The 13,930-nt window shown below is 37.1% G+C and overlaps 1 protein-coding gene and 1 long non-coding RNA gene across 4 annotated transcripts in view; one reads left to right on the top strand and one right to left on the bottom strand.

The window, feature by feature from the left end:
* The window catches only part of LOC105153669 (uncharacterized), a 54,726-nt gene extending 41,294 nt beyond the window's left edge, over positions 1–13,432 (bottom strand). For 2 of the 3 annotated variants that reach the window (XM_011068648.2, XM_087408238.1), the window contains exon 1: positions 11,519–13,432. In XM_011068648.2, coding sequence (XP_011066950.2) covers positions 11,519–12,069 — 551 coding nt within the window. In that variant the 5' untranslated portion in view covers positions 12,070–13,432. Of the gene's footprint in view, positions 1–1,893; positions 1,913–11,518 lie in introns of those variants that run through there. The other variant, XM_087408239.1, reaches the window with a different exon arrangement.
* LOC147909138 (uncharacterized) lies at positions 2,005–6,912 on the top strand. The gene is made up of 2 exons (XR_015545791.1): positions 2,005–5,329; positions 6,371–6,912. It is a non-coding gene; the product is annotated as an uncharacterized LOC147909138 (long non-coding RNA).
* Positions 13,433–13,930: the final 498 nt, after the last annotated feature.

The following is a 13,930-nucleotide window of genomic DNA, read 5'->3' as shown; positions in this document are numbered from 1 at the left end:
TATTAGATGCGCAACTAAGTTCTCGCTGTTATTTTGATGAAAATGCCATCAAAATAACAGCGAGAACTTAGTTACGCACCTAATACATAAGAATCAAACTAAACCAAAAAATGAAAACGATATACCGAGCGTTGGAAAAAAAAAAGAGAAAGCGAAGATTCTGGGTGCAAAAGATACAGGCAATGCAAACAGATCTATTATCATGTTTCATTTTGTCCACAATTGATACAGAGAGAGAGACGCAGTTCCTTGCGTAATGACAAAATAACGTGTTGGCTTACGCAGTAAAGCCTGTAGAGTACGCGAAAAGACGCTCTTGTAAGCGCAACGCGTAGACACGATACATTGAAAAACCACGTAGACGTAATTTCATAGTCTTACGACATATTCCTGCCACGCGTTGTCGTCATCTTTAGCTCGCATGATTATCGCGCGAGTGCATGCACAATTCCTCTTAGTTAGCTGAATTATCACTAGCGATAGTAGAAATAATATTGTACAACGTATGTAAAGCAATAAAAAAATATTTAATTAAAAAATCAAAAAACAAGTGTTATTAAAAAAATAAATAAAAAATTAATTAGCATATAGAATGAAGTTTTATCCGGTTTACTCATCTAACATTCGAGTCATGCCCGTGTATTTTTAAATTATCAAATGTAATTATATTTTCTGAAACGAGAATTCGTTATGTAACCCAGTTAATCACTTTCTATTTACAAAATGATAATTGCATAATTAATGTTTCACGTCAAACACATTCTTATATAAAAAAAAAAAATAAGCACATAGAATCCAGTTTGCAGTTTAGCCGGTTATCCATTTGAAATTCTAATCGCGTCATGTATTTTTTATTTCCAAATGTAAGAAATTTTATATACTTTTTGAAGAGATTTGATGAGAATTCGTTATATAATTCAATCATTCATTTTTTATTTACAAAATCGTAATTGTATAATTAATATTTCATCAAAAGTATATTATTACATAAACTTTTATATTATATGTATAAATTATACTACAATATATATTACAAAAAAATCTTATGCTACCTGAAATCTCATAATCATATAATATTACAATTATGAATACGTGTAGTATTAATCTTTCGTTGACTAAAGTATTCGTAATAAATATTTTTAACGCTTCTAATTGTCACGAATGTACTATCCTCTTTTCTTAATATCGACGATAAGAAGAGATAACATTTCTTTTCAAAAGGTAGATAATTCGTGATTTATAAGCTTAATGATAGTCCGACGATCCATTTCGAGCTGCTTTGTTTCGTCACGACGATTTTCGTGACGTTGCCACGAATGAAGAGTACGCGGCTTTTTAAATCTACCACAAACCGCCGAGGAGGCACAATTTCGCTCTATCGATCATCCTGTTTTCTCGAATTGGCGACCGGCCACAACTGATTCACTCGTCCGGCGCATTCAACTCGCTTCGCTACTTTCCACGGATCGTTCCGAAACCTGCGACACGACTGATAAACATGTTTTTCGCTCGCCGATCGCGAAAAATAACAACGGACAAATTTAAGCTCATTTCTCCGACACGTCAATCGCCGCTTCATTCGAATTTCGCACAGGTCGACGATAAAAGCGGCATGTTTTAACGCATTCCGCGATTTCTCGCACAATGTCGCAAAATTATCTATTCTAGCGTAACGTGGCATGATGTAGCGCTCGAGTCAAAGATCAAGTTGATTTAGGTGTTGAGATTTTTGGAAGTCTCAAAGAGTCTCTTTTTCTTTTATTTCTAAGCAATAAAGCTAACAAGTTTTTATAATCGCAAATAAAATTATGTTAATATTGATTTTGCAATTTAATTCATTATAATTGTTACTTAAATGACGAAAGACCTTTTCCAATACAAGAAATTACCTACCTTTTTCTCTTACACCCAGAGATAAAAGATTCCACTCTTTAATATGGATATGGTACTTCGATCGCGAAATAAAAAAAAAACAAACAAGGAAAAAAAATAATCGATAATTGTTGTCCTGCTATAAACGGCCAGACCCGAGCACTTAAAGTCCGCTCCTTCTACGCGCACACGCGATGACTAACAGAAATCCCACAATGACACATTCGCACTTGATGGTGACGCAAAGCCGCGCGTATCGCACCATTCAACGTAAATTTTTTACAAAAGTTCTCGTTTCGCAAAAAGAACAGATTCTGATTACATCCGTCAAGTAGAAAAACTAAGCATAAGATTCGCATCTCTAAATCTGCCTCTCTCTGCCTACCAAAAGTTCAGAGGTCGTAAGTATTTTCGAAAAATATCGCACATGAAAATATATAAAAATACTATAGCATATTACGGATATTATAAATTTCTCTAGCGTTTTCGTATTTTCCGATAATTTTTGAGAATTATGGCCTTCCGAATAAGGTCCTTTTAATCCTTAACCGTTATCGTCGGTCCATTGAATTGATATCAAATATTTGGTAAAAAGTTTATTAATTATGTTTTAAATAAGAATCAATGCAAGACTAATTGTGAGTGTCTACTATTAGTTTTAATTGAAAATAGATAAATGGGGGTCCAATGAATCCACAACGTGGATTTATTAAAAATGTAATATTTTTCACAGTACTAGTTAAGGATCAGAGATTGGTTATAAGAGTGTCGCACATGTTCGAAATTCTATGAATTAGAAAAGATATGTGCTGTCTCACTCAAACTAACGCGAATTACCAGAAAATGTTGGACCAATCAAAAGTGACCCTTTTACAACCGGTCTCTGATTGGAGGAAGTCTTCATAGTAATCTTATTCTGTCGTGAAGGCAGAGATAAAAAGGATGGGCGTAGACACGCAACGACTACTTAATTAATATGCGAGATCACGAGGTAAAGAGGACAGTTCATAGGGCAAAGACAAATGGTAACGTAACAGACTATCGTAAGACACACTTGCGTCACGTTATTCGTGACGCAATCGTGCAACGAGGACTGAATGTCACACAATCGTTGACAATGTCGCGTTTTACTGAAGGCTACTGATATCGCGGGACAATCGTGGCAGGTGTCGCGTTATTATCTATTAACGTCTGAAAGTGGATTCGCGGGGGGCGATATTGGGGTCAGATTCAAAAACAGTTGGCGAGAACGAAGGATTTCACGAGGCCAGCTAGACTGCACTCTCCGATCTGCGGACTCGCATTACGCACTGGTCTATATACAGTGAGTGCAAAAAGTATTCGTACAAGGAAATTTTTCATAAAAAAGTCTCATTTGTAGAAAATATTAATTAGCAATTTTATACAATGAGTACATTCTGTTCTAACATAAACAAATGAGATTTGCATGTATTCCTGATTTTAGGAGCTAAATTCCTCGACTGTACGAATATTTTTTGAGCATCAAAACAATACGATTTTTAATTTTCGCTTATTTTTCAGATGATATATTTTCTATAATTAATACACATCGTTTTGGTGTACATAATTTTATGAAACAGTCTATTTTACGGTCTATTTTAATCTTTATGAATAAATTGTTAATAATCCAGCAAGAAATGATCGTCAATTAAACGTCGAATCGATGTCAAATTGGTGTTGAAATGACGATGACGTGTCGATATCGATTCGACATTAATTCAATAACTCATTTCTCGCTGGATAATATTTATTTTTTAAAAATAAAGTTTTTTTAAAAAATATTTTCTCTGTACGAATACTTTTTGCACTCACTGTATATGCATTTTAAAAGAGATAAAACCTACACGATTTTGTTCAAAAGTAGGAAGATCACAAATCCTTATCTTAAAATTTCATGTTTTGCCTAACGCTTTCAATAATATTTTGAAATTTCTTGTATTTTCGTCTTGACTTTCAAACTTAAATATTTTGTTGGGGGAGTAATTTAACATTAGCGATGTAAATCATTATTAATTTTATTGACACGCTTTGTTAAGTCGGTAGTATTCCAAAACTGTGCGTACATGTGATGTACGCATATTAAACTTCTTCAAAGCCAAGAATTTTAATCTTCTAATTTTGCAAAAGTTGCTTTATAGGAAGCAAGCTTTCGAGAGCTTTTCGAGGCTCCCTTTATTCATCTCTTTGGATGTTTCTTTTCTATACGCGATGCGGAACATGTTTACAGTTTGAGGAGATAGATAAACTATTACATGTCTGCAAACGATGAGCTGGCTATTACGAGTTTCAAAGACTGGAGTTAAGTAAGGGTTAATAGAAATTCAAATGTTAACCTTGTCGGCAACATTCTTTTCATCTCTTGGAGATCTCTTTCTATCATCATTAAACGAGAGAAAAACGGGAACTGATATATTTTTTATTTTAAGACAATATGTCTCTATATAAATAATTCTCGCAATCGTTCGTTCGCGTGGTTTTTATTTAACCAATGTAAATAAAAATGTAGATAAATGGGATATATCTTTTGACATTTTCGTTCTTTCCGGTAATCTTCTCATTTTACCATTATTGCATAAGGATGATGCAACGCAAAGATTGCAAAATAAGACACTTAGAAAGGCATGTAAACATCATTTTTTCTCAAGATTATAAAATATTTCACTTTAGTTGTATAAAAGATAAAAATATCAAGGGCGAGAAAGTATTGTGACATTTGGCTTCTCTCGCGTTATCGGTTATCATTCAACTGATAACCGATTCGCACCTTGCGTAATCTCTATTGGTACAATAGAGATTAATAAAGTAATAGTAAGTACTAATAATACGGTGTTCGCGAATCATCCTGTTCGAACAACAGCTCCGTTAATTTTACTCGATGTACGTCAAATATTCTCTATTCTCGGTGCGTTTTCCAAGTTCCGAAAGAATTTTTTTAACAACATACTTATCGGAAATACTCGAAAGAATTTTCTCGTCAGAGGACGTGTCAAGTATGTTCCTGCTGTGATGCTGCCGAACTGACACACGCCTTGCTTGTGTGGCGTGCTGCGAGGACACGCACAGACGCACGCACACGTGCGTCGCGTTGTTCGAAGGAGGAAAAAGATCCGGCATGCTACCTGCGCCTGAAACTGCTCCGGCAGGCACAAAGAAACGAATGGCAGCGAATCGGACGAATAGTAGTGGGTCGAGAGAGCCGGGCCACGCGGCAAAGAGGAGCGACGAGAGGAGAGAGGAGAGAGGAGAGAGGAGAGAGATGAGAGAGAAAGAGAAAGAGAGTGGGATCAACGACGGACGACGAAGATCTCGAGGGAATTACGCGTAGAGACGCACCGTAAGAGAACGAGTCAGAAGAAAAAATGCCGAGGACTGAAAGCAACCAAGCAAGAAAGAAAGAAGCGGATCATCAATACGTTGCGCAGGAAATTGTATGTATGTATGTATAATATTATATATGATAAAAGTTTTTTATATACATGGAAAGAATGATTTTGCTGGAGATTTTAAAAATTTAGTTAGATTTGAAAATGATTTTGTTGGACCGTCAAAATATTGATGTAGGACACTCAAACTCATTGTTCAAATATCAACATTTTTAGTAGTATTGGTTCGTGCTTGAAATTCCTATGTAATTATTTTGATGATCCAACAAAATTATTTTTAGATCTAACTAAATGTTTAGATACTTCAGTAAAATCATTTTTTCCGTGATATAATGAAAAATAAAATAAAAATTTATACATTTTTAAAAATATTATATATGTAAAATAATTATGTAATATAATGTTTTTTTCTCTCTTCGTTTTGATCAATAATAGAATTTCTTTCACTTCAATGAATTTGTTCTCGTCAGATTAATTTTCAGTTATATAATTCTTTTCTTAGTATTTTCCATTCATTTCTCTCTTGATCACTTTACCGTCTATATAATCTTGCAATATTTTCAATATTGTCTAAATGACCGAAACATCGATTATAGATCAATTTATATAACACACACTTATCCGATTAACGTTAAGAAATAATAATGACGTGTGTCAGAAAAAGCTATACACATTTGCTTAAAAAAACTGGAATTTATGAAAAAATTCACTTATCGATGAAAATTTTCCGCACAATTAAAGAAGAACAAAAAAAAAATTAACTGGGAAAGCTTTATATCTTCTTATCATACGAACGCTTACTTTGCGATATTATGCTTTTTTCAGACAACTTTTCTCAAAATTTACCACCAACCTTTATTTATCTTATTACTTGACATCGTCAAATAACAATATCTTAGCGTTCCTTATTATCGTTATGATTGCATTTTCTCTTTTCTGTTTAGTTATACTCATTTTGGCAGGGCTTACCCCGAATAATAAAATAGATTCCTTTCTCCGTCTTGCCTTCTCTCGCCTCTCTCTCTCTGTCTGTCTGTCTGTCTGTCTGTCTGTCTCTTTCTGCCGCAGATGTCTGTCACTGTTCCACTTTACAGGAGCGCAATTTCCCGAGATATCCTCTACCTACTATACTACTATACACCACCTCCGCCACCTCCTCTCGTCTCTCGTCTCTCCTCTCGTCGTTTCTTTCTCGGCTGCTCACCGCGGTATGCCAACCTTCCACTCTACCATATTTCTCTCGCGTACTCGTACGAAGCGGAGCGACGCGGGCGGCAGGAGGTGGTAGTGGAGGTGGATGGATCCGCGCTGCGGCCCCCACGGACGCCTACGAAAGCACGTATACAGGCGGTTTCAGGAGAACAGGTCGATACTTCGGGGAGCAACCGCTGCCTCCGGGGTTATCGGTATTCAAGCAAAACCGGGGAGGACCTTTCCCTTCGTCGAAAATTCTATGGAATCTTATTTAAGTTATAATGAAACTTCATTACTTCTTTAGAAAATTCTCTTTTAATTTCTCTTTTAAATTAGCAACATTATTTTGAAATATTCGTATGTTAATAAAGTATCTTAATAAAATGTACGTAAAATGTGTGTACGAAGAAAATTTTTTTAAATATAAAGTATGATTTTTGTATTTTATACATCCATTCTATTTCCGTACCTTTATTCCCTTTTATGCAATCAAATTATTGTGGTATCGCGTATATATTGTACAATAAAATATCTATCTGAAGTACAAAAGGTCAGAAAGAATAGATGTCTGCGTTGGGAAACTCGAGAAATTTTGTGACTGATAAGATAAACAGAACGGCGACGGTGTGCTACTACAGAAAAGTTTCCTGGAACGCGTGTTCAATTTCGAATAATAAGGGCCGAGAGAAAAACGTATCAAATTTAACATTTCAGCATTTAACATTTCCGAGCGATAATATTTAATGAATGAATAACACCACAATCAAACTACGAAAGCTCTGCTTTCAAAAAAGTTTGTAAAATGAGTGTTTAATTTCAAATAATTTCCTAGAAGCGATAATCTCGATTTAATAATAAAGGCTGACAGATCATTGCCTATTTAATATATTTTAGCATTTAACAACATCCCGAGCGAGCGATAATACACTGAGAAAAAGATATTAAAAATTTATTCATGAGATATAATGTTTATTTCATTGACATAAATCCTTATTTAAATACGATAAAATAAAATTTTATTCTTAGTACAAATAAACCATCTATTTTATTTTCTCTTATAATTAATGAAATATGTTTCACAGAAATATGTATATTTCACTATAGTCAAATTTTTATAACCAATAAATAAAAATATTGAAAAAATATCACATGCGCACTGTTAGATATCAAAGAAGCAGAGATAATTCAATTTTTTGTCAAGTTAAACAACATTTTGTTATTTTTAACTTCCATGTACATTAAAATATAAATCAATCTATTTCTGTAGTTAGTTTCAAAGCAAATATCATCCATATTAATGTACGTAGTTGTAATTAATATATGTAATAAATAATAAATGAATTGAGTCTAATTTAATACATCTTCTTGAGTTAAATTTAACCCTATTGTTTTAATTGAATTAAGTACATATTAAGTAGAAGCAGTGGTAATCTATAGAAATAATTGAAAATAACTCAAATTGAGTATGATTTGACATTATGAAGTTAACAGTGTAATTTGCTTGCGTATAACTTTCTTCCTGAGTGTATTTAATAAATGAATAACATCACAATTAAATTTGAAAATCCCGTTTTAAATCTGGATACACTCAACGTACTTGCGACACATGCTTGTAAGAATATTTTTATCTACAACAATAAACGAACGAAATGATAAAATCATCATTTTAGTATCTCGTCGTATTCCCTCGAATTTTTCAAGGTCTTTAGAAGCAAAATTTTATCGAAATAATAATATCCAAAGATAATAAGAATGTCTATCTAGGAATTAAGATGACAAAATTCGTATTTCTTTTTTAATTTGATCTTTATCAATCAAAATACATCAGCTCGCTTTTCGCATACAGATGACCTCGTCCATATAGATTAACTTTACTCTCTTTATCTTTTTCTAATTCTTGAAAGGAAATTTCTAGAGGAAGACAGAAAGTAAATTAAATCGAGATAAAAATTTATCTACTTTGATACAAACAAACATTAAATCGCTTTGTTCCTTTAATTTCTTTGCTAAAGTATCGACCGCTAATTCTGAGATACCCGGTATATCGTACACACCGGGCGTATACATGCACTTTGTCCTTCTCTTTCTCTCTTTCCTTCCTCTTCCTTCTGCTCTTCTCAGCGTCCAAAAGCGTGCATCGGCACGAAGGACGAGTCTGCACACGTTCGCTCTCTCTCGGGTCTCTATTCTGCCTTTCCTTCTTCCCCTCTCTCTTTCTCTCTCTCGCACACTCTTACTCTTCTTTCTTTACGGAGCCGAAGCATGGGGCGAGGTCCGATTCGAACGCACGTCGCGCTCGTGGGAAAAATAGAAGCGACAAGCGAAACACACGCCGCGTCCAGGCCTTCTGGGCGTCGCGACGGTTCTCTCCTTCGTCTCCACCTTCGAGACGTCTCCTCGGGATAGCGACTCGAAGCTCGCGCTCGCGAGAGAGACAAACACCGTTCGTCGTGCACGTCGCCGGATATCACGAACGTTTCAGCTGACCGACGATAATTCCTCGTGATTCATCCCGTGCCTTACGTTTCTTTACGCCTAGCCTGGTGCCTTTCTGCCGCGGTTCACCGAGTACGCGTATCCTTTCGTTTCGTTTCATTTCATTTCCACGCGTAGAGAACGTGATAAAACCGCCATGGTCAAGAAACGTATTTTTCAAAGCTTTTTGGAAAGAAAGGAGAAAAATAAATTGCAGTCTATTAAAAAAAAAATATATGTATATATATATATATACATACATACATGTAAAATATTAGTTCCGAAACACAATAGATGTAAGCTTAAGTCATAAAATATTGGCCAATCATAATCGAAGATAAAGAGAATAATCGACTATGAATTGGTTGATTCCTTATTCAAGACTTACTATAACTATTGTGTTTCAGGACTTACAGAATAGCAATAAAACGAGTGTACATGAATTGAAAATCGTGTGACTTTTTTACTTCTTTTGAAGTTTTTTGTAAATTTCCCTAATTTGCTAATTTTTTTATTTAAGTCGCATTCTAGACAATCTAGACACTGTCCGTTTCTGTTATTTTGGAATTTATTTTTCTGTACCATGCAAGTTAGTATAGGCTGGTCCTGAGTACTGCAGTCTGCTGATTCATCAGATAAAAATAAAGTTTTATCTCTGCTGTTTATGTAATTTTGTATACTCTTTTCACAATGCAGCTAAATTTTATACTACGTTTCCTAGTATTTTTCCAATATAAAGCTTCTCTTTCCGAGTGATTGTTGTCGGAATGCAATTGTCTCGAATTAAGAGCGGGGAGTGATAAAAAGACGCAGTTAAAACCTCAGGTGCGATCAAGATCTCCAATCTATTCTTCTCGACTACGTACTTTCTCTTCAAACACCTTCTCAGACGCGTACATTTATCTTTTTTTATCTCTTGCCAAGAGTCCAAGCTTATCTCAAGATGTAATAAACTTGAGCTTTCGGCGAGAAAAACAGTAGAGTGAAGCTAATTGTATAATGGAAAATAAGAAGGGCCGCAATCTTTCATTGTTACATGTTTTTGTTAGTTGCGCTTATCCATGTCATGTCACCTGTTCCTCTCCGTTTGTTCCATTTTAAACGCGAAGTGCGACTTAAAAGAATCGAGTCGCGCAATGAAAAAAAGTCTGGTAATAGCTATTAAATGTATTTTGTTTAGCGTATCGTTGCAATATTTAGTAAATATTATCAAATGTAACAATAATCAACCGTTTGATAATAATTAGAAAAATAAGATAATGTTTGGTAAAGTAAAATTAGAAAGTATTTAATTAGTTTTATTGAAGATTGCACGTATTTTTCAATAAAATAAAAAAATTATGAAAGTATTACAGATATTTTTATATACATATAAATAATGACATTAAAATAATGACAAAAAGTTTGACAATTTAGAATCTGAGTTAAAAATAATTTCAATATAAATAGACATGTTTTTAAAAAATAATTAAGAGAAAATAAGAAAATTTTCATTGAAATCGTAAAATTGCATTATTAAATATCATATTAATGAACTGTAATGAATATGTATGTAATTTATATTATTATATATATATTCATATTTATATCAAAGTATATATTTTCAATTTCAACAGAGACTGATATCTATATCCTCAACCAAACATTTGATTAAAATTATTTTAGTTTCTCAAAGTTTTTAGTCTCTCCTTCACTTAGGCTCGATTATTTTTACTCAATTTTTTCAGTGCAATGAAAAAGAGTCTGGTAATAACTACCATTGAGTGAAATAATTTCAAATGTTTAAAAATAAACAAAAATTTATTTTCCTGAATATTTAGTGATTATTACCAAACGATTGGTAACACACACATTTATTATTGTACTAAATAAATATTATTACAAGTAAAATTATTTTTGTTATATTATATACCCAAACATTTGATTGACATTATTTCACTCAATATTTAGTAATTATTATTAGGCTTGTCCCTTTTTTTTAGTATACACGAATATCAAATCTTTTACACGAACGATACATGTAAGTTAGAGTTAAGTAAATAATAAAGATAGTACCACTTGGGTTTTACTTTTTAATTTGCTAGGAATAAAGACACATTTGGCACACACATTTGGGTTCTAATTTTTAATTTTTAATTTGATATAATAATTTTTGTTCAAAGAGTATTAATTTTTGACAGAAAATGTCAAAAACTCTGCCACTATTTGGGCTGGAATAGATAGACCTTTTATAAGAATATGTTTGAAGAAGTAAAAACGTTAAGAAAAATATTATCTGTATTTTTCGAGGAAAAATAAGGAATATTTTTTGAAAGGGAATTAAAGCTACAATTACTTGGGTTGAAGACCTTCATTGAGAGAATATTTTTGAAGAAAAACTAAAACTATTATTACTTGGATTGGAATAGTAAAAAGATACGTGACGTATCACTTAGGTTTTAGAGATCTTACACATGAGTTATTCCCTTCCTTTTCCTTCTCCTTGCTCCAACTCCACATTCTCGACAGAGATCGCCGAAATCGCGCTAAGAATTCTCCGAAGGTAGCGAAGAGGAAAAGGGGCTAGCACTCACCTCTCGCGATGCAATAGGCAGATGCGCTCCTTGGCGACCTTCAGCTTCTTGGAGATGATCTTCTTGAGATTCTCCACGGTATCGTTGCGGTCGACCGCGAGCTCGAACTGGCCCCCGGTGGTCGGCGTGATGCAGACGGTGATCTCGTCCTTGTCGACCGCGGTGGTCGCGTTGGCCGCGGCCACGCAGCCACACCCCGGCTGCGGTGCCGGCGGCAGCTGCGGATGCGGCGTCGTCGTCGACGTCGTCGCAAAAGAGGTAGTAACAGCAGCAGCAGCAGCAGCAGCAGCAGCAGCAGCAGCTGCAGGCTCCGGGGACGCGGTTCTTATCGAGCCCAGGTCACGACACTCGACGGAATCGACAGCGGCGTCGTCGATGATAGATGCGGGAGCGGGAGCGGGGGCGGCACTCGCGTCGTCGTCGTCGACTGTCCGCATCTTCGAGGTGGTGGTGGTGGTGGTGGTGGTGGTAGTAGTGGTGGCGTCGTCGCTCTCACTTCCCATCGCCGACGCTACGTCCGACGTTCGCGGTGGACCCGCGGTGTCGTCCATCCTGCCACGATTGCTTGATAGGAGACTATCGTCGAGATTTATCCGTGCGACACTCTGCACGCGCGGCGATAAACAAAAGAAACTTTCGACCGTGCACGAGTCACGAGTCACGAGTCAAAGGACGAAGACGTCGACCACTGGCGTTCACGACTAACGCTTTCCGCCGCTACGCACTCGCGTGTACGCTCTCCGTCCGCCGCCGCCGCTAACCGCTTCCTCCTGCTTCCTCCTTCTTTCTGCTTCTCCAGTCTCCTCTTTCCTCGCCTCGCCCGTTCCGTCGACTTCTTCTTCACCTTCCTCCCCCCCCTTGTCCCCCCCTACGCGCTCTCCGACTCTCTACGTATTCGCCGTGCTTACAGTGCTCGTGCGGCACGTACGTCGTCGTTACCGCCGTCTATATGCATGCACCTGCACCTGTACTCCTCCCGCTACCACCACCTCCACCGCCGCCTGTCCGCCTCGCCAGTCGCCGTCTTCCTCCCTTCCCGCTTCTCACGGAACGGAACGTCGGGAGACGGGAACGAGCGAAGGCAGCCGGCACCTCGAACTGCCTGAACTCGAAGAGAGTGGCCGTCGCCGCGCGAAGCGCACACGCGGCGAAGAGGAGGACAGGAGGTGGCGGAACAACAAGCGCGACGGACAAAACGGAGTAATGGAGGGGGAAAAGGACATACAGGGAGAGTAGAGACAAGTAGTAGAGGGGTGTATTACGCGACGCGAGAGGAAAGCGGAATTCGTGGCGTCCGCAAGCCGCCTGCCGCCTGCCGCCTACCGCACGACGGAGATACGCGAGGAGATTGGTACGGAGGACAAAAAAAAGCAACGTCGGAGGCGACTGGCGAGGCGATGGCAAACGCGATCGATAGCAACGCGTGCTATAAAGTATTAGCGCGATATAGATAACAGAGTATTCGCTAGCCTCAGCTCGGGAGAGAACTGATCACTGCTTCGTTCCTCCTCCACCTTCTACTTCTCTCCTTCTCTTTCTTTCCGACGGCACTGTGTGACACACACTACGTATACAACGCGACGAGTCTCCCCCGCCACCTCTCTTTCCGCTTCGCCTGCCACGCTCCTTCGACAAACGGCAGACTTTGTGCTTCTCCTTTCTTCCTTCCTTTCTCTCTGCCTCTCCTATCTCGAGAATCCTCCGTGTGGGTCTCCCTCTCTCTCTCTCTCTCGCGCGCGCACACTCTACGTCTCCATGTATATTCACAGCACGCACGATACGCACAATACGCACGACGATCCTCCCTCGAGCACTCGAATCCTGCGACTGTCTGCGATCAGCAAACTGAAAACCAGAGCTCCCAGTGCTTCTGCTAGATTCCCAGACCCAAGACCCAATACCCAATCCGGTCGTCTACCGTTCCACGAGACGAGTGTGCGGTCGAAGTGGCACGACGTGAGCCGAGTCGAACCGATCGCGGTCGAGCCGCCGCGCCGCCGCGCCAAAGAATGTAACGCGAACCGAGTCAGACCGAGCGCGACGCGCAATTTATTCGAATTATAACGACCACCTGCGATCCTTTAGTATAGATAGAATTACTAATTATATAGATAGAATTATTAATTATATTGAAAACAAATTTAATAAATTTTAATAAATATTTGTAATGTCATTTACTTAGGTAAATGAATGTATTTATTCAATAAAAAAATGATATTTAAATCAAATTAATGGTTCTTATATCAAATATGTTTACATTTAATAAATATTTAGTACTATTCAAACAAATATTCATTAAAATTTAGTAAATTTTTTTTAGTCTAGTAATAAATAAATGATATTAGAATTATTAATTTTTATTGTTTAACACATATAGAGAAAATATTAGACCAGAAGTAACGAATTAGATAT

Source organism: Acromyrmex echinatior, chromosome 7 (genome assembly GCF_024713525.1).
Source record: "Acromyrmex echinatior isolate Ae372 chromosome 7, ASM2471352v2, whole genome shotgun sequence".
NCBI lineage: Eukaryota > Metazoa > Arthropoda > Insecta > Hymenoptera > Formicidae > Acromyrmex > Acromyrmex echinatior.
The sequence above is the reverse complement of the archived record's forward strand: the minus strand, read 5'-3'. Positions and strand labels throughout refer to the sequence as shown.